Source organism: Triticum aestivum, chromosome 1A (genome assembly GCF_018294505.1).
Source record: "Triticum aestivum cultivar Chinese Spring chromosome 1A, IWGSC CS RefSeq v2.1, whole genome shotgun sequence".
Classification (NCBI taxonomy): Eukaryota; Viridiplantae; Streptophyta; class Magnoliopsida; order Poales; family Poaceae; genus Triticum; species Triticum aestivum.
Window position 1 is genome coordinate 103,149,893 of NC_057794.1, and position 20,712 is coordinate 103,170,604.

Here is a 20,712-nt window from a genome sequence, read left to right on the forward strand (position 1 = left end):
GTGATGCCGCTCAGATCGTCTCCAACCCCGAGTACGAGTAGTGGTGGACTCTGGATTAGAAGGTCCTCGAGCATCTCCTCGGTTCAATGCACGTGGAGATCTCCTCGCAGCTGATCAGCTGCAAGACGGCTGTCGCGGCATGGGCAGCCGTGCACACCATGTTCGCCGCCAAGAACACCGCCGGCTTTCATAATCTCCAGCATCAAATCCAGATGTTGAGGAAAGGAGACAAGCCCGCCCCCGAGTACATGCAGAAGGTCAAGGCGCTCGCTGATGCCATGGCCGCTGATACATCTCCAACGTATCTATAATTTTTTATTGCTCCATGCTATTATATTATCTATTTTGGATGTTAATGGGCTTTATTTTACACTTTTATATCATTTTTGGGACTAACCTACTAACCGGAGGCCCAGCCCAAATTGCTGTTTTTTGCCTATTTTAGGGTTTCGAAGAAAAGGAATATCAAACGGAGTACAAATGGAATGAAACCTTCAGGAACGTGATTTTCTCAACAAACGTGATCCAGGAGACTTGGAGTGGCCGTCAAGAAACAAGGGAGGAAGGCACGAGGCAGGGGGCGCACCTACCCCCCTGGGCGCGCCCTCCACCCTCGTGAGACCTCTGTTGCTCCACCGACGTACTTCTTCCTCCTATATATATCCACGTACCCCCCAAACATCCAGGAGCACCACAAAAACCTAATTCCGTCGCCACAACCTTCTGTACTCGAGAGATCCCATCTCGGGGCCTTTTCTAGAGCTCCGCCGGAGGGGGCATTGATCACGGAGGGCCTCTACATCAACTCCATGGCCCCTCCGGTGATGCGAGTAGTTTACTTCAGACCTACGGGTCCATAGTTATTAGCTAGATGGCTTCTTCTCTCTCTTTGGATCTCAATACAAAGTTCTCCTCGATCTTCTTGGAGATCTATTCGATGTAATCTTCTTTTGCGGTGTGTTTGTCGAGATCCGATGAATTGTGGGTTTATGATCCAGATTATCTATGAACAATATTTGATTCTCCTCTGAATTCTTTTATGTATGATTGGTTTATCTTTGCAAGTCTCTTTGAATTATCAGTTTGGTTTGGCCTACTAGATTGATCCTTCTTGCAATGGGAGAAGTGCTTAGCTTTGGGTTCAATCTTGCGGTGTTCGATCCCAGTGACAGAAAGGGAATCGACACGTATTGTATTGTTGCCATCGAGGATAAAAAGATGGGGTTTATATCATATTGCATGAGTTTATCCATCTACATCATGTCATCTTCCTTAAAGCATTACTCCGTTCTTATGAACTTAATACTCTAGATGCATGTTGGATAGCGGTCGATGTGTGGAGTAATAGTAGTAGATGCAGAATCGTTTTTGTCTACTTGTCTCGGACATGATGTCTATATACATGATCATACATAGATATTATCATAATTATTCGTTTTTCTATCAATTGCTCGACAGTAATTCATTTACCCACCGTAGTACTTATACTCTTGAGAGAAGCCACTAGTGAAACCTATGGCCCCCGGGTCTATCTTCCATCATATTAATCTTCCAATACTTAGTTATTTCCTTTGTCATTTATTTTACTTTGCATCTTTATTTCTATTTATCATAAAAATACCAAAAAATATTATCTTATCATATCTATCAGATCTCACTCTCGTAACTGACCGAGAAGGGCTTGACAACCCCTTTATTGCATTGGTTGTGAGGTTCTTATTTGTTTGTGTAGGTGCGTGGGACCTGAGCGTGATCTCCTACTAGATTGATACCTTGGTTCTCAAAAACTGAGGAAATACTTACGCTACTTTGCTGCATCACCCTTTCCTCTTCAAGGGAAAACCAACGCAGTGCTCAAGAGGTAGCAAGAAGGATTTCTAGCGCCGTTGCCAGGGAGATTCGCGCCAAGTCAAGTCAAGATTTGACTCCCACAACGAGTCATTTCTGGCGTCGTTACCAAGTCAAAACATACCAAGTACCCATCACAAACTCTTATCCCTTGCATTACATTATTTGCCATTTGCCTCTCGTTTTACTCTCCCCCACTTCACCCTTACCGTTTTATTCACCCTCTCTTTCCATCCGCCTCTTTTTCCTTCCTACCTTATGTGTGCTTGTTCTTTTTGCAATCTATTGCCATCATGTCTGAAACTGGGGAGGTTGTCGTTGATAAGGATAACAATATGGGAAATTTTGATGCTTTTGATGACCCTCCTGAAAATCCTACTATTTTACACACTAAAAAGTTTGGGATTGGTAGCAGTAATATTATTGGGAAGGGAATTATCCAAGATTTCTTTAGTTGTGCCGGTGCTTTGCCTTCTATGGGTAGTTCTATTATTCATAAAACTAGTAGTCTTGCGGACGCTATCGCCATGCTTGTAGTTGAACTTGAAAGGCAATTTATGCACATCCATCCTTGCATATAAAGGATTTTCCTAGAATTTTCTAATATTGAGCATTCTTCTGTTAAGCATGCCGCTACTATCTTTTTGGCTCATGAGTTCAGATTTATAATAAAAGAGGCCAAAGAAATATTTGCGCACTATAGGATGGACGTTGGCCGTCCTCCCATAGAGGCAATCCTCTTTGATCAAGAGGAAACACTGTGTTTTCAATCTTTAGACTATGTTGCTTTTAATGAGAACCTTAGAAAAAAGGTCCCTGCCAATGTCCTAGTTGATAGAATTTCCGAACTTAATAATGATTTTGCTATTCGAAATAATGAGCTAGGATATTCTCTCGAGTATAGGCTCACGAAGTTTTGTCAAAAGAATGCTTATAATGATGAATTGGTTGTGCAATATGAAGGGCCAAAGGAAGAACCTATACCTCCCAAAATTGATCTTGGGGACTTCTGTCCCATTAAATTTAGACATTTTGATTACTTTTGCTTGCCTCGAAGAAAACTTGCTGCTGAACATAGAGAATATGAAATGAGTTTTCGTGATTTATCCTATTATTATGGCAATACCTAGATCTATCTTCGCTTTTATGCCTAGATAGGGGCGTTAAACGATAGCGCTTGTTGGGAGGCAACCCAAATTTATTTTTATTCCTTCTTTTTACTCCTGTTTAGTAATAAATAATTTATCTATCCTCTGTTTTGGTTGTGTTTTTTGTGTTTAATTAGTGTTTGTGCCAAGTAGAACCGTTGGGAAGACTTGGGGAAAGTCTCTTTGATCTTGCTGTAGAAAACAGAAACTTTAGCGCTCAAGAGAATTGCTGCCATTTTTATTTGGAAGGTGATATTTAGTTAATTCTTTTTGCAGATGATTAATAGATAAATTACTCATGTCCAGAAATTTATTTTAGAAATTTTGTGGTTCCAGAACTTGCGTTAGCTACAGATTACTACAGACTGTTCTGTTTTTAACAGATTCTGTTTTTCTTGCGTTGTTTGCTTATTTTGATGAATCTATGGCTAGTAAAAGAGTTTATAAACCATAGAGAAGTTGGAATACAGTAGGTATAACACCAATATAAATAAAGAATGAGTTCATTACAGTACCTTGAAGTAGTGTTTTGTTTTCTTTCGCTAACGGAGCTCACGAGATTTTCTATTTTGAGTTTTGTGTTGCGAAGTTTTCAAGTTTTGGGTAAAGATTTGATGGATTATGGAACAAAGAGTGGCAAGAACCTAATCTTAGGGATGCCCATCGCACCCCAAGGTAAAATTTAAGGACACCAAAAAGCCTAAGCTTGGGGATGCCCCGGAAGGCATCCCCTCTTTCGTCTTCGTCTATCGGTAACTTTACTTGGAGCTATATTTTTATTCACCACATGATATGTGTTTTGCTTGGAGCGTCTTGTATAATTTGAGTCTTTGATTTTTAGTTTACCACAATCATCCTTGCTGTACACACCTTTTGAGAGAGACTCACATGATTTGAAATTTATTAGAATACTCTATGTGCTTCACTTATATCTTTTGAGCTATATAGTTTTTGCTCTAGTGCTTCACTTATATCTTTTAGAGCACGGTGGTGGATTTGTTTTATAGAAACTATTGTTCTCTCATGCTTCACTTATATTATTTTGAGAGTCCTTTAGAACAACATGCCAATAATAAAAACTTTCATATAAGTGCATTGAATACTATGAGAAGTTTGATACTTGATAATTGTTTTGAGATATGGAGATGGTGATATTAGAGTCATGCTAGTTGAGTAGTTGTGAATTTGAGAAATACTTGTGTTGAAGTTTGTGATTCCCGTAGCATGCATATATGGTGAACCGTTATGTGATGAAGTCGGAGCATGATTTATTTATTGATTGTCTTCCTTATGAGTGGCTGTCGGGGACGAGCGATGGTCTTTTCCTACCAATCTATCCCCCTGGGAGCATGCGTGTAATACTTTGTTTCGATAACTAATAGATTTTTGCAATAAGTATGTGAGTTCTTCATGACTAATGTTGAGTCCATGGATTATACGCAGTCTCACCCTTCCACCATTGCTAGCCTCTCTAGTATTGCGCAACTTTCGCCGGTACCATAAACCCACCATATACCTTCCTCAAAACAGCCACCATACCTACCTATTATGGCATTTCCATAGTCATTCCGAGATATATTGCCATGCAACTTTCCACCGTTCTGTTATTATGACATGCTTCATCATTGTCATATTGCTTGCATGATCATGTAGTTGACATCGTATTTGTGGAAAATCCACCGTTCATAATTCTTTCATACATGTCACTCATGCATCATTGCACATCCCGGTACACCGCTGGAGGCATTCACATAGAGTCATATTTTGTTCTAAGTACTGAGTTGTAGTTCTTGAGTTGTAAGTAAATAAAGCGTGATGATCATCATTATTAGAGCATTGTCACAAGTGAGGAAAGGATTATGGAGACTATGATTCCCCCACAAGTCGGGATGAGACTCTAGATGAAAAAAAATAGAAAAAGAGAAAAGAGAAAGGCCATAAAAAAGGAAGGCCCCAGAAAATGAGAGAAAAAGAGAGAAGGGACAATGTTACTATCCTTTTTCCACACTTGTGCTTCAAAGTAGCACCATGTTCTTCATATAGAGAGTCTCCTATGATCTCACTTTCATATACTAGTGGGAATTTTTCATTATAGAACATGGCTTGTATATTCCAATGATGGGCTTCCTCAAAGTGCCCTAGGTCTTCGTGAGCAAGCAAGTTGGATTCACACCACTTAGTTTCTTTTGTTGAGCTTTCATATACTTATAGCTCTAGTGCATCTGTTGCATGGCAATCCCTACTCACTCACATTGGTATCTATTAATGGGCATCTCCATAGCTCGTTGATACGCCTAGTTGATGTGAGACTATCTTCTCCTTTTTGTCTTCTCCACAACCACCATTCTATTCCACCATAGTGCTATATCTATGGCTCACGCTCATATATTGCGTGAAGATTGAAAAAGTTTGAGAACATCAAAAGTATGAAACAATTGCTCGGCTTGTCATCGGGGTTGTGCAAGATTTAAATATTTTGTGTGGTGAAGATAGAGCATAGCCACACTATATGATTTTCTAGGGATAACTTTCTTTGACCATGTTATTTTAAAAAGACATGATTGCTTAGTTAGTATGCTTGAAGTATTATTATTTTTATGTCAATATTAAATTTTTATCTTGAATCTTTCGGATCTGAACATTCATGCCACAATAAAGAAAAATTACATTGAGAAATATGTTAGAAAGCCTTCCACATTAAAAATTCTTCTTTTATCATTTACTTACTCGAGGACGAGCACGAATTAAGCTTGGGGATGCTTGATACGTCTCCAACGTATCTATAATTTTTGATTGCTCCATGCTATTATATTATCTATTTTGGATGTTAATGGGATTTATTTTACACTTTTATATCATTTTTTGGACTGACCTACTAACTGGAGGCCCAGCCCAAATTGTTGTTTTTTGCCTATTTTAGGGTTTTGAAGAAAAGGAATATCAAACGGAGTCCAAACGGAATGAAACCTTCGGAAACGTGATTTTCTCAACAAACATGATCCAGGAGACTTGGAGTGGCCGTCAAGAAATAAGGGAGGAAGGCACGAGGCAGGGGGCATGCCTACCCCCCTGGGCGCGCCCTCAACCCTCGTGGGCCCTCTGTTGCTCCACCGATGTACTTCTTCCTCCTATATATATCCACGTACCCCCCAAACATCTGGGAGCACCATGAAAACCTAATTCCACCGCCTCAACCTTCTGTACTCGAGAGATCCCATCTCGGGGCCTTTTTCGGAGCTTCGTCGGAGGGGGAATTGATCACGGAGGGCCTCTACATCAACTCCATGGCCTCTCTAGTGATGTGTGAGTAGTTTACTTCAGACCTACGGGTCCATAGTTATTAGCTAGATGGCTTCTTCTCTCTCTTTGGATCTCAATACAAAGTTCTCCTCGATCTTCTTGGAGATCTATTCGATGTAATCTTCTTTTGCAGTGTGTTTGTCGAGATCCGATGAATAGTGGGTTTATGATCCGGATTATCTATGAACAATATTTGATTCTCCTCTGAATTCTTTTATGTATAATTGGTTTACCTTTGCAAGTCTCTTCGAATTATCAGTTTGGTTTGTCCTACTAGAATGATCTTTCTTGCAATGGGAGAAATGCTTAGCTTTGGGTTCAATCTTGCGGTGTCCTTTCCTAGTGACAGCGGGGGCAGCGAGGCACGTATTGTATTGTTGCCATCGAGGATAAAAAGATGGGGTTTATATCATATTGCATGAGTTTATCCCTCTACATCATGTCATCTTCCTTAAAGCATTACTCTGTTCTTATGAACTTAATACTCTAGATGCATGCTGGGTAGCGGTCGATGTGTGGAGTAATAGTAGTAGATGCGGAATCGTTTCGTTCTACTTGTCTCGGACGTGATGCATATATACATGATCATACCTAGATATTCTCATAACTATGCTCAATTCTATCAATTGCTCGACAGTAATTCGTTTACCCACTGTAATACTTATGCTATTGAGAGAAGCCACTAGTGAAACCTATAGCCCCCGGTTCTATCTTTCATCATATTAATCTTCCAACACTTAGTTATTTCTTTTGCCGTTTGTTTTACTTTGCGTCCTTATTTCTCTTTATCATAAAAATACCAAAAATATTATCTTATCATATCTATCAGATCTCACTCTCGTAAGTGACCGTGAAGGGCTTGACAGCCCCTTTATCGTGTTGGTTGCGAGGTTCTTATTTGTTTGTGTAGGTGCGTGGGACTTGAGCGTGATCTCCTACTAGATTGATACCTTGATTCTCAAAAACTGAGGGAAATACTTATGCTACTTTGCTGCATCACCCTTTCCTCATCAAGGGAAAACCAACGCAGTGCTCAAGAGGTAGCAGTTCACGAAGAAAATTCTTCTTCACGGTAGAAGTTATGGCGGCCTCTACCCCATCCCGCTTAGTCGTGCATCGTCTTCCTCCGCTCGCCAAGCGTCTCTCGACGTCAAGATCACCTCGTCCCGGTGGCATCAGCGTCTCGGTCACCCCTCCAATAATGTCGTTCGAAATATTGTCCAAAATAATGATTTAGTGTGTTCTTCTGAAAGTCAGACTTCAGTTTGTGATGCTTGTCAGCGTGCTAAGAGTCGACAATTGCCATATAATTTATCTCATCGTGTCTCCACAATGCCTCTTGAGTTGATTCATTCTAATGTGTGGGGGCCTGCTATTGCCTCTTCTGGAGGTTATAAGTATTATGTTAGCTTTGTCGATGATTACTCTCATTTTTGTTGGATATATCTCCTCAAGCACAAGTATGATGTTGAGCAAGTGTCTTATGCCTTTCAGGCTCATGTTGAGCGTCTTCTTCACACTAAAATCATAGCCGTTCAGTCGGACTGGGGTGGCGAGTATCACAAATTGCACCGTTATTTTCAGCGCACTAGGATTTCTCACCGTGTGTCCTGCCCACATACATCTCAGCAAAATGGGGTTGCTGAACGCAAACATTGTCATCTTGTAGAAACAGGTCTTGCCTTGCTGGCTCACTTTTCTCTCCCATTGTGTTTCTGGGATGAGGCGTTCCTTGCTGCGTGTTATCTCATTAATCGCATGCCCACACCTGTTCTCCAACAAGATACACCCATGTATCATCCTCTCAAGGTACAACCTGATTATAATTTCCTTCGCACGTTTGGTTGTGCCTGCTGGCCTAGTTTGTGCAAATATAACGCACACAAGTTAGCTTACTGCTCCACCATGTGCGTGTTCTTAGGGTACAGCCAGATGCATAAGGGGTATAAGTGCTTGGATCGCTCCACGGGGCGTGTGTGTGTATATATATATATATCGTGACATCGTCTTTGACGAGTCCGTTTTTCCCTACTCCACTCCAGGTGTCACCGTAGATGTCTCCACATTGGCTTATGTTCTCTCTTTTCCTTCCAATGAACCGGCTACATGTGACAATTTGCGCAAATATGACATGTCCTATTTGTCTACTCACTCGCCTGTTTCAGGCAGTTTTCCCGTTGTGCAGGAACCTCAGGTCACGTGTGCTGCCTCTCCGCCCCACGTGACCAACGACGTGATCGACGTGCATGGCGCATGCACATCTCCTGTGACCCGCTCTCCCGGCCTCTTGGTGCCCTCGCCTCACGCCTCTGGGCCGCCTCGCCCATCCCATCCTCCGCCCAGGTGCAGGCCGATGCTGGCCCATCCTCCACCAAGGTGCGGGCGGATGATGTTCCGTCCACGCCAGCTGCTTCGTTGACGCCAGTCGAACAACCCGCATCGCCTTCTATTGAGGGTACTCCTGCTTCCTCGACCGCGATGCCCCCGGCTGTTCCCAGTCACACTATGGTCACGCGCACCCGTGATCACACCCGGTGTGCGCTTGTTTCGACTAACAGGACCGTGCGCTATGACCCTCGCCAGCGCGCGTTTCATGCGATGCCCCTCTCTCATCGTGATGCTCTCCGTGAGACTGCCTGGCGTGCAGCGATGCTTGATGAGCTTGTTGCCCTTCATCGCACCAACACATGGGTCCTTGTGCCTCGTCCGCCTAGGGTTAACGTTGTTGGGAGTAAGTGGATCTTCAAGACCAAGCATCGACAGGATGGTACTATTGACAAATATAAGGCACGACTGGTAGCTCGTGGTTTCACCCAGCAGCTTGGCATTGACTATGGTGACACGTTCAGTCCGGTTGTCAAACCGGCCACCATTCGACTGGTTCTCGCTCTTGTTGTGTCTCGCGGATGGAGCCTTCGGCAGATTGATGTCGGTAATGCTTTTCTCCATGGTTACCTGTCTAAGGATGTTTATATGCAGCAGCAACCTGGTTTTGAGGACGCTCGGTATCCCTCACATGTGTGAAAGATGCAGTGGGCTCTCTATGGTCTCAAACAGTCTCCTCGTGTGTGGTATGCTTGGCTCAGTGCACGTCCTCTTGAACTGGGTTTTCACTCCTCCAAAGCAGACACGTCTTTGTTTTTCTTTCTCCACCGTGATGTTCAGATCTATATGCTTGTTTATGTGGATGATATTGTCATTGCCGGATCCTCTCAGAGAGTTGTTGATGGCCTTGTTCACTCCCTTGCGGCCAGTTTTCCTATCAAGAACCTTGGGTCGTTGGAGTATTTTCTCGGTTTGGAAGCGGCATACACTTCAGGGGGGCTGACATTGACTCAACGGAAGTATGCTTTGGATCTTTTACAACGTGTGAGTATGGAGAATTGTAAGCCCACTTCCACACCGTTGTCTACTTCGGATCAGCTTGCACGAGTGTCTGGTCAACCCCTTAGTGTCGCAGATTCTTTTCGATACCGTAGTGTCATTGGTGGACTGTAGTATTTGACACTCACTCATTCGGATATTTCGTTTGTAGTGGAGAAGGTATGCCAGTTCCTTTCACAGCCCACTGATGTTCATTGGGAAGCAGTTAAGCGTATTCTGCGCTATGTCAAAGGAACATTGCACACAGGACTGAAGTTTCATAAAGTTGTCTCCACTAGCATTAGTATTTTTATTGATGCAGATTGTGCAGGGTGCCCTGACGACCGCTGATCCACAGGAGGCTTTGCCATCTTTGTTGGACCGAACCTCATTTCCTGGAGTTCTAAGAAACAGCCGATAGTGTCACGAACCAGTACGGAGGCTGAGTACAAAGCGTTGGCAAATGGAGCTGCTGAAGCCATTTGGTTAGAGTCACTACTCAATGAGCTTGGTGTTTCTCGGCAGCGTGTCCCCGTTCTATGGTGTGATAATTTAGGAGCCACATACCTGACTGCCAACCTAGTTTTCCATGCACGCACCAAGCACATTGAGATCGATTTCCATTTTGTGCATGAGCATGTTGCCTCTGGAGCTCTTGAGGTCAGGTTCATTTCTTCAAATGATCAGCTGGCCGATGTGTTCACCAAACCAACTACTCGACGGATGCTAAACTGTTTTAGTACCAATCTAAACCTTGTACAGAGTAGAAGTTCAGATTGAGGGGGAGTGTTAAATAGGTCTAGCGTGACATGTACACGTATTTGTATGTATGTAACTTGTATGTGATGATCATTATATATAGAAGGACGTGGAGAGGCTTTGCCCCACGGGAAACCCTAAACCTATTCTTTTAACTGGGTGTGACAACACTGATATAAAGTGTTCGGATGTGGACATGTGGTACAGATTCAACATGAATTTTGCGATGATAGTCACCGAAGACGGGTTGGAAAGTTGCATACGAAATATGAGGATGCGAAGGAGAAGAGGAGGCAAAAGTGGCCAAAACATCAAAACAAATGTGATGAAGAATTATTTATACCAAATACTTTGGCACTCTACATATGTACTCCATTGAATGAAGTTAATTTTGTTTTCATGGCGAGAATAGCGAATAATATCTAGGGTCTCAACTAATCCTACATGGCAAAGTCGTCAAAATCCTACATGGTGTTGTGTTTTCCCTCTAAGTCACAGACGAAGTTCTTCTGGATGTTGAGAGAAAATCACATGCGGTAGAGTCAGCTTAACTTATTCCTTAAGTAAAGTTATCGCGTGAATTTGAAATTCGACTATTGGACAAATGTTAGATGACCATTGCATGAGGCAGGCCCCAATTGGTCATTTTGCACCTTGGAACTACTCCGGCTATAAATAGTCATCCCACCCCCAACCTTCATCGTTTGGCTGGTCCATTTGATCTGACAAGAGTTTGTCCGAGAAACCACTCTATAGTCATATTTCACCAAGAGAAAACCCCAGAGCCCACATTTAGTTAAGTGATTGAGCATCACGAAGAAACAGGTCTATACGAAGCTTGTGCCTATTATTGTTGTGAGCTGCAGACTCACTAGACGGTTAGGCGTCGGTCCGAGCAACCAAGAGTAATTGTGGTTTACCAGGGACAAAGTTTGTGAAGGTTTGGAGTTTACCTTGAAGAATGTGTCGAGAGTAAATCAACTAAAGTTCGAGGTTCTTCATGTTGAGGAGAATAGGATGAAAGAGATTTGTTCATGTGTTCAATCACAAGTCCCTCCAACCAGATGTGCCACTTTGGCAGAAGTGTGAACTGATAGAAAAAATCACTTGTCGCCATCAAGCACCACTGATTTCCTCTCTACTTGATTTAATTTCGGTATTTCTATCTGTTGGGTTATTCCTCTCTGTGATTGTTCACTTTGATCATTTCTTTGAAACTAAATAGCATTTCCCTCTATGTTAGTTCACAATGTTTCTGTTTGTATTCTCTCACACAGTACTTAATATAGTATGCATGTACCGCAGGTTATCCCTCTAGTGCTACTTAGTTATTCTTCTCACTTATGTTCGGATAGATATCTCTTAGTAGCCCGTTTTAGCTTTCCCTCTAAGTCGTTCATTTTCTCAGTTTTATCTCCATTAAGTTTCCGTCTTAGAATAGTTTTTCATTTGCTTGTTTGAAAGAAACCCTTCTTAATGAAGAATTTTTAAATATCCTATTCACCCCTCTCCCACCCATCTAGTCGATTCCTGATCCTACAAAAGGGTGGGAACAGGCTGGAGGGAGGCGTCGATCGGCTAGAGAGGATGGGAATGCACAGGGTTTGGCACGGAAACAATGCAGATGTGGCCAAATGCACAGGCTACGGGTGGGATTTTGGGTGAGCCGGGGTTGTCAGAGTCCTACTTGGCGGAGGTTTGAACTCCCGCAAACCTCCCCCAACTTTGATTCCGGTTTACGAGTCCATTGATGTATGTGGCACCGTGTTGGATGGCAAAAATGGTCCACACGCGCCAATCCAAATGTTTGCAGGCGTTTTGTGGCACGGCATTGGAGATGCGTTTAATCACGGGGTGGTTCCCTCCATACATGCCAAGAAGTCATGCAACGAGCATGCGGCAACTCTTGTTGACTCAAAGTTTCCTCATGGAGCTCCAAGGTTCCTCTCTCCTCAAACCTACAGATTTTGCCACAATTTTAACCTCTCCAAGAACAGTATATCCAGAGAAAAAACAGCCAGCAGACAGCAACCCAAATAACCAGGTGAATCAATCAATCACATATTTGGCGTGATAAAAAAAGACCAAATAACCAGTGTTGTCATTGGGGTCGCCCGCCAAGCAAAAGCACCTCATCTCGACACACGCATGCCCACGAACACTAGTGAGAGGATTATCTCGGTGTTGTTTGGGAGCTGGTTGTCGAACAACAAGAGATCGAAGGCGAGACAAATGGTAGAAAGAAGGACGATGGTTCGCAACATATATAAGGAACTGTCTGGAAAGAAGAGGCAAGTAACATCGCTGCACGTACAATGTACAGTTACGGTGTGACGAGCGACGAGCTTCATCCCGTCATTATGGTGTCGCCGATGGTTTTAGGTCGGATGCTGGAAGACGATTGAAACGTGCTGCAAGATTAATGAGAGGATGAACATTGCAGGCCTCTTATACATGCTTTCTCTCGATTCGTGTGGTGTTTCACAATTTTCAACCCGACTAGCGAGAGGGCATGCAGCTCAGCATCTGGAGCAGCAGCCCAGAAATTGGGCCGACCATGGCGTGCTGAGTACCGACTGGCGCGAAAACTAAAGAAAAAGTGACGATGAGGGTGAAAAGAACGATTTGGTGTGTTTGAGAGGACAGTCGTACAGCTGACTACCATTAATCACCGTGGAAAGATGTATGTATTGTAGTTTCACAGTTTTTTTTAATGAATCTAAGTATACATTTTATGTCAAAACTTTAACACTGAAAGTCTGACGCCCTCAAATATGTCGAGTCCAGATCGAACGCATTGCACCGTGACAAGTTTACTCATAACCTTTTGCATCACGTGGCCATTTTCATTTTAGACATGGCAAATCTTACACAACAACATTACAATTTTATCTAATTTCATATGACAAATGTAGACGTTCGCTCAGAAATGCTAACATTTGCTTTTTTTATTGATACGCATGTTTATGCGTATTGAACGAAGGACTTCCGGAGAAACTCAGTTTTCCGATCAAAACCCCGTCTCTTCCCGCGCGGAGATGGCAAATCCTACGTGGCAAGGCGCGAGCCAGTCGCCACCTCATCACAATCACCACATCACATATCCGCACAGCGGCTGCCACAGTGCCACGTCGCCTGCAATCCATCCCCGGAGCGGGCCCCACCCATGGCGACGGCAGCCACCACCGCCGCGGCCGTCCCCGCCGGCCGCCACCAGCACCGCCACCACCCAGGCCTGCGCTCACGCCCCAACCCGCGTCGCCTGCACCGACTGCGTCTCCCTGCCTCCGTTGCATTTTCTTCCCCATCCGCGCCGTCCACCTCCTCCTCCTCGTCGCTATCGGCCCCGGCGACGCCGCCGCCGGAGGGAGGAGGGCGGCTGGTGGCGGAGCTTGTGGGCGTGTTCAACGAGCTCACGGGTAGGATGGGAGAGGGCCTGGCGACCACCTCCTCGTCGCGCCTGCTCTTCCGCGCGCTCAAGCTGGCCCTCCCCGCCCTCCGCGACGGCGACGGCGGCCAGGCCCTCACGCGAGCCCTCGCGGTGGCCGCGACCTTAGCCGACCTCCAGGTGCTGAGCCAGAGCCTCCTCCCCTGTTCCGTTTGCGTAAATAGGATTATATCGTTCGATTTTGGAGACTGGGGGTGGGTTTTCGTGTTCGCATGAACAGGTAGAATTTAATAATTTTTGGCCTGTTACCTGTGGGTTCCTGGATCAAGTTCGCATCAACAAGAATTGCATCAATTAAGTAAACGATGAGTAGCTCAATATGCCGAATTCTGTTAAATGCGTAAGTTCAGCATTCCTCGTTTCACAGTCACACTTCAGTTACACAAACTATTAAGCTCAGGCTTAAATATGATTATTTAGTTTCATGTCACTGATCGCTACTCTTTGGTTCATACTTTCCATTGAATTTCTCATTTATACCATAAGTTGAAGGCAATATAATCTGACAGTATTGATGGCCAGAGCCTTTCTTGGACGAGTAAATCGTCAAAAACCATCAGAAGTTAACCCATGTTTACGATTAGGCTCTTTGACCAATTTCTAATCGCTCCATTTCCCTGCAAGGTTATGGTGATTCATAAGATATTTGCACTGCTTTGTATGATAACGCGGTTAAGCATCATTGGGCTTATTTATCCACTCTTAAGCTCTCATGTTAACAGGGATTTTGAATTCTTGTTGTATGCATGACGGCAGATGGATGCGGAAGTTATTTCAGCCGGCATATTGAGGAAAGCGCTTGATGCAGGGACTATAAGCATGAGCGATGTAGAAGCTCAAATTGGGACTGGCATAGCTGATTTACTGCACGAGAGCTTAAGGCTTAAGGTTGCTCCTTCAAAGGTCGACGTATTGGATGATGAAAGTGCGAGCTCATTGAGAAAGTTTTTCCTTTCGTACTATGACATCCGGGCAGTAATCTTGGAGCTTTCTCTGAAGCTCGATACGATGAGACACCTTCAGTACCTCCCCAAGCATCTTCAGCGAGTAAAATCTCTTGAAGTAATGAAGATATATGCTCCACTTGCTCATGCTGTCGGGGCTGGTAATCTGTCGCTAGAGTTGGAAGATCTTTCATTTAGGTACTTGTTTCCTCATTCCTATGACCATGTCGATCAATGGTTGAGGAACCGAGAAGCCGAGTGCAAGCTCTTGATAAATGCCTACAAGGCGCAGTTGCTTCAGGCACTGAAATCTGATGATGAGCTAACCGAGATTGTGCAGGACATCTCAATTGAAGGGCGGTACAAAAGCCGCTTCAGTACTATGAAGAAGCTAGTAAAAGATGGTCGGAAACCAGAAGAAGTAAATGACATACTTGGTTTACGGATAATCTTGGACCCTCGATGTGATGGTGGCTCAACTGATTGGGGCCCCAGGACCTGTCACAGGACACACGAAATCATTCGAGCTCTGTTGAAGGAAGTGCCAGGTAGGACAAAGGACTATGTGACACAGCCAAAAAGAAATGGCTATCAGAGCCTGCATGTGGCAATCGATGTAAGTGAACCTGGGAAGACGAGGCCACTAATGGAGATACAAATACGCACCAAGGAGATGCACAGAATTGCTATTGGTGGAGAAGCGTCTCACTCTCTCTACAAGGGTGGTCTTACGGATCCCGGAGAGGTGAGCCATCTACTTAATTCCAACTCTCTTTCTTCCTTTGAAGTACATTGAATCGTCTGGATTTATCAAGGCACTCGGGTATCTTTCAAAACATAGTAGGTAAGTTGTTTTATCGAACCAAGGGCCAAAACATGTACAGACATAAGTTATGTAAAATGCTGCTTGCTACAAGATACGCCTAAATTTCATCCAGCATGTGAGGCTTCTTACTGAAATTATCACTGGGTTATAACAGTTAGTTCAGAGCTCACAGCTGAGATGGTAGTGACCTAGTTTGGTTTATGTTCCTAATCTGCTGACTTCATCATGACATCGTTTTATCTTGAAATTAGCATTCTTATACCTTTTCTGAGACTGAACTGAAAGATTATTTTGGGGGCATGACTAAGAATCAGCATTCCTTGAATATTCTCCAGGCTAAAAGACTCAAGGCTATTATGTTGGCTGCGGCAGAACTAGCAGCTCATCGCCTTCGAGACCTCCCAGCCAGTGATCATCGAGGAGGTGAATGCAAGAACCAGGCTTTCTGCCTTATAGACAAAAATGGTGATGGGAGGATCAGCATCGAGGAGCTCACGGAGGTGATGGAAGATCTCGGTGCCGAGGGCGAGGATGCGATGGCGCTCATGCATCTCCTTGATGCAAACAGCGATGGTTCCCTGAGCTTCGATGAATTCGAGTCGTTCCAGAGACAGGTGGGTGCAAGTTATACATCCGCGACAAGTTATCCTAACACAGCCGCATTCTCAAAGTCGCCCTGCTGGGCACACAGCTTCTGATATATTCGAAGTGTTTCTGGCTTATCAGGTTGAATTGATGAGGAGCTTGGAGGACAGGGATGACCACTACACGAAGATACTGAAGGATAAGCTGCAGACAATCGACAGCGCTGGCCTCATTCACTTCTACCGCAAAGAGCTGGGAGACAAACTGCTTGTGAGCTGAAATATATGGGCCTTTCTTTTAAGGAACTGCGCTAAACTAAAATGGATCGCCAACTTGTAGTTTTGATGTTGGTGAATACTACATTGAGATGTGATTAACAGCATTGAATTGTACATACTTGCTGATTGTATGTGGAGCTATAGAGCAAGTCTGAGAAAGTAAAGGTTGTCCTCCCACGTTGTGCAGAGGCTAGATGTGGCACTTTGCAATATATTTCTAACTTTGTACATATGGTATGGCTTTGCTCATGTTACTTACAGCATGTTGTTGTTATGAAAACAACTTTTGACTAGGGGTATCCTTTGTAGCAGGGTTAGTGAAATGTAAGTAGCAGCGTGTGGCGGCCTTATAAAAAGTAACACAACAATGTTTTTTGAATAGTTGCAGTCGCCTTGTGGGAACATGACCTATGTCATATGAGTCCTCGGGAAAAGGGCTTGACATACTGTGGTTCAGAACGTTCCCGCTGCTGAAGCCCCACGACTCGTGACGGTCCAAGCCTTACAACATGCCTTGGACCGAAACCTAACCTCCTTTCAAACCTTGGTTCTGAGGAGAGGGAGAGGGAATGACTCTTCTCTTGAGTTTATTCAAGTGGGAGTGAGTGTGTTACAAGCTCATTGGGGCTATTTATAACCTAGGTGTGATTGACAAATGAACAAGGCTACCCTTAAGATGAGGAGGTGAGAGGGTAAAACTATCTTTAGTCCATGAGTCGTGCTCCCATTGGGCTGCAGAAAGTTTGCCACCCATGAAGGCTTCTCTTCATAGGCTTGAGCTTCTTTACTTCCTTGCCTTCATCTTTGACTTGGTCTTTTATTTGAGTCAATTACACCGGTGGTGCTAAAACTTGATATAAATGGTCACTTTGGTGCTAGAAGTTGCGGTGTACATCAAATGGGTGCAAAAACTTGGCTTGGGCGTGCAAATACAGTGCATATCCCGTTTTGTATATGTTAGAGTTGTGTCGAATATTGTGTACAAGGTAGGTTACAGTTGGACTCTCAGTAGTATTGTGTTTAGATAGGATATGGAGTCGTGTCCTAATAGGACACTTATATCCTAGGCCTCTCATATATAGCGGGGGTAGACACACGATGTAACATATGCCAACATAATAGCATCGGAACGCAGGGGAAGCCGGCGGCATGTGCCGGTGTCCAGGGCGACCGGGTGCGGTATTGTAGCGGTGTCATAGGGAGGAGCCCCATAGTCAGGCCCCGGGGATGTAGACATGTCGGTGAACCTCGTTAACAAATCTTGGTGTGGTGCTCGTATGATTGCTTGGTCCTCGGATGATTGACGGTATGTCTCGGATTTATTCTAACAAATGGTATCATGAGCTAGGTTGTTTTGAAGGCAGCGGATCGTTGATTAGAGGTGGGGCAGAATTCGTCGAATCGGTCGGCGGTCGAGGCCCATGACTGGAAAAGATCGATGGAGCGACCGAGTTATGTTCGTGTTGAAAGTAGTCGGAAAAAACAGATCAGCGGGAAGCACGTGTGATTATGTGTCAGCAGCAGACGACTTGACGTGCGGCGATCTTGGATTGATAGGGCGAGCGTACAGGCAGCGGCGATGCGTCGCGCAGGGCAGGGAGGCAGCAGGTCGATCGAACGATCGACGGGCGCTGTATACGGAGGCCCAAAGGCGCGTGCTGGGCACCGGCCTAGCTGGCGGAAGCCGCAAGGCTGCGGGCGGCGAGACACGGAAGAGGTGGATCGTGCTGGATACGGTCGCGTACAGCAAGAGCAGAGACCGAAGATTTGTTTTGAGAAAAAAAAAAAAGAGGACCGAGTCCTCACGTGCCACGCAAGGCAGCCAGATCGAATCGGCAAGCAGTAATTCCGTTGATACTTACGCGTCCATCAGGAAGCTTTGGAAGCAACTAGCCAGCATTGGAGATTGAGCCAAGAGACACCACGTGAAGGCCATTTTTTGGTTGGATTTGCTACCATGCACGCTCTGTGTACTTGTGCATCGTGGTAAGAATCTTAGTTATTTTTTCACAGCGTCAGGCATACAAAGAACCATAGCGTCAACGGATACTAGGTTTGAGGTGAAGATGTTCAACGGGACTGGAAACTTTGGGTTATGGCAGACAAGTGTGAAAATTTGTTGGCACGACAGTGATGATTGAAGGCGTTGCGGGAAGTCAATTCAGCTAGGATGGAGTTGTGATGTGATGGATGGAAATTTGCGGAAGACGATTTGGGAGCCTTGAAGCGTGTCGTTACAGTCGAACAAATTCGGCTGGGTCGGACTAGACAGTCTGATGGATCGACTTGGATGTCGGTTGGTACAGAAAACGGTGGTGGGATCGGCGACGACGAGATAGGAGCGTAATGCTGATGGTGACCGACTTCTGGGGCGTGGAAACACGCGGCACATGCCCGAGGCTTGTGTGGCTTCGACAAGACTATGGCGCAGGATCGATTCAAGACGGTGCACATGAGAGCTTGAAGTCGACGGGGCGCGGGGTGGACTGATCATCTACCATGGAGTCATGTTGAAGGTGGAGCTGGATTGAGGGGCTGCGATGTAATGATCCAGGGAATCAAAGCCTATTCAGCAAGGGGGAAAAGCGAGTGGCACGCAGTTCGAACTGGAGCCCAGTGGTCTGATGGAAGCGTGAAACTCGTCATCGGTCGGTGATGATCGATGGTACTATGCAGTGGGGTTGAGTGGTGTGGTTTCGCGACCCTTGAGACTCGACGGGGACAGCGGAGGTTCGACGCAGTAATAGCGGCGAGGCGTGCGGTACGCATGGGACATGGAGATGGGCCAGGGCTCTGGTGGTCATACATGTGGTGAGACAACTGCGAATTTGACTCGGGATGACTACAAGCAATGGTGAAATTCCTTCAAGTTTCAGACAGGCTGTCAAGAAAGGAGCGGTGATGTTGAGTTCAGGTAACTCTTATGTGTGACATCTAATATGTGAGTTGTTCACTTTCACACGGATCAGTGATTAATGTGTGATGGCGTTGGACGGATACTCTGGAAGTTGGGAGCGCAAACTAGAGTAATATGGAACTTAATTTCGTTCGAGTGTTGACTCTGGTCAAGAAAAAAAGGGACTACAAGTTGCAGGTGGAGTCATATGAAGTCTTTGGAGTAGCAGTGGTACTCATGGGATAAACTCAAATCCAATGTACATGAAAGTTTGACGCATTGACGAATTCAAGGTGATGGAGAATATTCGCCAAGGTGGAGTTTGTTAGAGTTGTGTCAAATATTGTGTACAGGGTAGGTTACAGTTGGACTCTGAGTAATATTGTGTTTAGATAGGATATGGAGTCGTGTCCTAATAGGACACTTGTATCCTAGGCCTCTCATATATAGCGGGGGTAAACACACGATATAACCTATATCAACATAATAGCACCGGAACGCAGGGGAAGCCAGCGGCATGTGCCGGTGTCCAGGGTAACCGGGTGCGGTATTGTAGCGGTGTCATGGGGAGGAGCGTCCATAGTCAGGCCCCGGGGATGTAGCCATATCGGTGAACCTCGTTAACAAATCTCGGTGTGGTGCTCGTGCGATTGCTTGGTCCTTGAATAATTAACGGTATGCCTCGTATTTATTCTAACAATACTAGTATGCGTGCACGCGCAATGCGCGTCTTTACGTTGCAAAGTGATTTCGGTGAAAATAAGTCATGAAAATGCCTGGAGAAATGATTCAAGACAAATGACCATTGTGCATGTATGAAAGCATAAAGAAAATAATAGAAATTAGCATAAGAAAGCTTGTCACGTTCTTACGACAGTAACTATCACATGAATATGTAATTTGCAAAAAAATTAAAGTCCCAATTGCGGAAAATATATAAATGAACCAGGGTATATATGAACTCGCCTTGGAAACACATTTCTAAATCCTCAAAAAAAATTAAAAAAGCTGCACGCGCACATCTCCATGTTCTATCCCTGCACAGAAACTTTCACGGAAAAACATTTTTTTTGCATATGCAAAAAAGACAAAACAACATGTCGTAAAATGTTACTTAGAAGCACTGAAATTTGTCTTTTATGCGGAGGCAAAATAAAAAAATATTTTTTCGTAAAACTTTGTATCGCGCATATATATTGCGAAGATGTATGCATGAAATTTTATTTGGTATTTTTTCACATTTTAACACACGTTCAAAATCCATTTTTTTAAAACAGGTTCATATGTATGTACGTACTTAGGTTTAGGTAGTGCCTC

The 20,712-nt window shown here is 44.4% G+C and overlaps 1 protein-coding gene across 1 annotated transcript; it reads left to right on the forward strand.

Annotated features, from left to right (window-relative positions):
- Positions 1-13,493: 13,493 nt before the first annotated feature.
- Positions 13,494-16,729, forward strand: LOC123038853 (probable GTP diphosphokinase CRSH1, chloroplastic). Its single transcript, XM_044462280.1, has 4 exons — positions 13,494-13,986; positions 14,623-15,555; positions 15,972-16,250; positions 16,363-16,729. Exons 1-4 carry the CDS (start codon positions 13,585-13,587, stop codon positions 16,498-16,500), a joined length of 1,752 nt encoding a protein of 583 aa, XP_044318215.1. The 5' UTR covers positions 13,494-13,584; the 3' UTR covers positions 16,501-16,729.
- The last annotated feature ends 3,983 nt before the right edge of the window (positions 16,730-20,712 follow it).

Coding starts and splice junctions, on each gene's coding strand:
- LOC123038853 (XM_044462280.1), top strand. CDS start 13,585: ATGGCGACGGCAGCCACCACCGCCGCGGCCGTCCCCGCCGGCCGCCAC. Junction 13,987..14,622: donor CGACCTTAGCCGACCTCCAG/GTGCTGAGCCAG, acceptor GCATGACGGCAG/ATGGATGCGGAAGTTATTTC. Junction 16,251..16,362: donor TCGAGTCGTTCCAGAGACAG/GTGGGTGCAAGT, acceptor CTGGCTTATCAG/GTTGAATTGATGAGGAGCTT.